This window comes from Trichechus manatus, unplaced genomic scaffold (genome assembly GCF_000243295.1).
Source record: "Trichechus manatus latirostris isolate Lorelei unplaced genomic scaffold, TriManLat1.0 scaffold00111, whole genome shotgun sequence".
Lineage (NCBI taxonomy): Eukaryota > Metazoa > Chordata > Mammalia > Sirenia > Trichechidae > Trichechus > Trichechus manatus.
Window position 1 is genome coordinate 3,291,201 of NW_004444047.1, and position 2,967 is coordinate 3,294,167.

Genomic DNA, 2,967 nt, shown 5'->3' on the forward strand with positions numbered 1-2,967 from the left:
CGGGCCGCGCGCAGCCAGCTCCGCCGCCGCCCGTGGTACCGCTCCCGGCCCGGGGCCTCGCTGCCAGGCGCCCTCCACGCGGCCCATCTCTTCGCCCGTCTCGGGTGAGTCCCGGTCGCTGGCTGCAGTGGAGAGAGGGGCACACGGGTTGGTTTTCGGGGGCTGATCCCCAGACCTAAACAGTAGGGCCAGCCGCCCCCCAGGGAGAAGGAACTTGTACACAGGGCCTTGGACATCCAGCACCCTCCAAGACAGCCAACACCCGGGACGGAGAGAGGCAGGGACATAGGACCGGGACCTGAGGACCAGTGAGCACCCCCAACACCGCACATTCAACATGCACACCCAAATACACACTCACACCCGAAGCCGGGAAAGGAAACAAAATGAACAGAAAGGGCAGGAGAGGAAAGGAAGGCCCAGGGGGGAAAACAAGACAAACAAACAAACAAACAAAACCTAAAGAAACCCAAAGAAAAAACGAAGGGCCATCTCTCTGGCCCTCCCCACCCCCAGCTGCCTGCCAGTCTGTCAGAAAAATATACAAAAGATAGGCAGAAATGCCGACCAGAAGGAAGGGGCCCTGCAGGAGAGACAGGCACACTGAGGGCCAACCGCAGAAACACTCCCTGCCCCCAGCCCCCCACCAGACATCCCATAAAACAAACACCAAACCCATTGCCATCGAGTTGATTCTGACTCATAGTGACCCTACAGGACAGAGAAGAACTGCCCCATAGGGTTTCCAAGGAACACCTGGTGGATTCGAACTGCCGACCTTTTGGTTAGCAGCCGTACCTCTTAGTCGCTATGCCACCAGGGTCTCCACCAGGCCCCCAGACTCAAGAATCAAGACGTGCGACCCTCTAGCTGCTCTCAGGAGCAGATCCCGACACCACATGCACAGAAACACTCCAAGGAAGAAGACAAACAGATGCAAACATCCCCCACAGAGAACTCTCCCCAGGTGACACTGGTCCCCCCCTCAGAACCCCTATACTCCTGTACCCCTAACCCCGATGCCCACAGAGGCAGGCCCCACTCAACCTACAGTCACGCTCCCAGTGAACACGGGGAACGCAGTGCCCACAGAAACCCGCATAGCAGCTCTCTACCTCCACACATCCAGACCCGTGGCTCTGCCTGGAGGTTTGGGGGTACAGATGCCCACAGAGGCCCTGGGCCTATGCTCCAACCACTAAGCTCTGCCTCATCTTCGGGGGGCGCAGAGGCCCCCAGGGGATGGTAACAGATCCCTCCGGTTACAGAAGCCCCTGGGTACAGGAGATACCCGGATTCTAGGCCCTACCCGGTGTCTTGATGCAGCTGGACCAGCGTGCCCTCTGCTTGGGCCTGGACGACCCATGTAAAGGGCAGGCCCTGGCTGATGGGGCGGGAGGGCGAGGTGGCGTTCACCCCGGCCTGCAGAAGGGGGGGCTGTGGACTCGGGCGGGGGTGCAGCCACAGTGCAGCGTGTTCACAGAGAGCTCTCACCCCATGTAGTGTGTGTCCACGTGCTGGCTGAACTGTGTGCGGTGGCTTGTGCTTTCTCACGTGTCCAGATGGGCCCTCACCGTAACTGCAGCGGGGCCAGGCACCAGGCTGATCTGGGGAGCCCCGAGTTCACGATACCCCAAATCCCCAAAACTCACAGAGGCCTGCACGTGGCCACAAGGCACTAAGCTGGTTCCTCCTGCTCTCGTGGGAAGCCGCCTGAACCCGCATTACACGAAATAAAGAAGAGAGAACTCTATGGGCGGGTGCTGCCTGTGGGGCTGTGGTGGGGTGGACCCCAGGGTCAAGGGGTGAACACACCCTGCCCTGAGAGACCTTTTTCAGAACCCCCCTCAGAAGGACCGAAATTTACTCGCTTCATTTCAGGGGAACAGCTGGGAGTCGGACTTTCTGGGTGTGGGCGCTGAGTCCACGCTGAGATGACAATCCCTTTGTAAGGGTGGTCACCCCCACACCAGGCAGGGGCTCTGCAAGCAGTGAGAGGCACCTGCCCCTTGGGCACACTGACAGGCACGAGGAGGATCCAGACATCACTGGCTTCAAAGTGGGAGGCGTGGTGGTAAGCGGAAATGGCTTTCCTGGGGCCTACCTCTTTCTTCTGAGGGTCTCCCTGCAAAGGGCAGGTCCCTGAAGGAGGGAGGCAGCAACCCTTGGGAGGGGGGCAGAACTCAGGTGTCAGGAGGGCCAGGTGACGGGGTGCTTAGGCCCTGGGGCCCAGATGCCCCTAACCACCCACTTCTGAGCCCTCAGCAGGGAACAAAGGCAGGGGTAGGGTAGAGAAAGAGGAGAGAGGTGAGCCTGGGGGCTTTGGAACTGGGTCCCTTCTGGCCTGGCACAGCCGTGGGGCCTGAGAGGGGGCGCAGACCCTGCCCCAGGCTCTGCCTGCAGAGGGCACAGAGGCAATGGGACTTCAGGGCTCAGCTGTGTGGAAGAAAGCCCCCCCCCCCAGTGGCCCCCCGCTGCTCAGTGCACCCGCTTATTTTTCTGTTTGGCTCTCTCGTTTCCCTGTTTATCTTTTCTCTCTCCCATCACGGTGGTGAACTTCTCTTTTTCACCTTTCTCCTCGCCCCTCTCCAGCTTTCTCTTCTCCCCTACTCCCCTCTCTCCCTCCATTTTCTCCCCCACCCCCGCCCCCATGTTTTTCTGTGCCCCATCTCTCTCCTTTCTCTTCTCTGTCTCCTGTCTCCGGGCCCCTCTCCGCGGGCTCGCCGCCTCCCTCGGGCAGGCAGAGCTGGCCAGTGCGAGAGGCTTCGATCTTCGAAAACTTCTCCCGGTTGTGGGCCTGTCCCAGAGAGCGGGCCTCCAAGCCCGGCCCAGCCAGGGGCTCCATGGGGCCCTACGCGACCCAGATCCCACCGCGCAGAAGGGGTCCCCCAGCGAGCGCGCGGGCAGGACCCGGGCCCACCGTGCGGCCCACCCCCGGCGCCCGCACTCACTGTCAGGGCTGAGGCC

At 61.3% G+C, this 2,967-nt stretch overlaps 1 protein-coding gene across 1 annotated transcript in view; it reads right to left on the bottom strand.

Moving 5' to 3' along the window:
- Positions 1 to 2,967, bottom strand: part of HMX1 (H6 family homeobox 1) — a 4,866-nt gene that overhangs the window by 584 nt on the left and 1,315 nt on the right. The window contains exons 3-7 of the mRNA XM_004383555.1: positions 2,105 to 2,164; positions 1,575 to 1,693; positions 1,310 to 1,422; positions 1,052 to 1,143; positions 2 to 122 (exon numbers count right to left, since the gene is read on the bottom strand). Of these exons, the coding sequence (XP_004383612.1) occupies positions 2 to 122; positions 1,052 to 1,143; positions 1,310 to 1,422; positions 1,575 to 1,693; positions 2,105 to 2,164 (505 nt within the window). The remainder of the gene's footprint in view (position 1; positions 123 to 1,051; positions 1,144 to 1,309; positions 1,423 to 1,574; positions 1,694 to 2,104; positions 2,165 to 2,967) is intronic.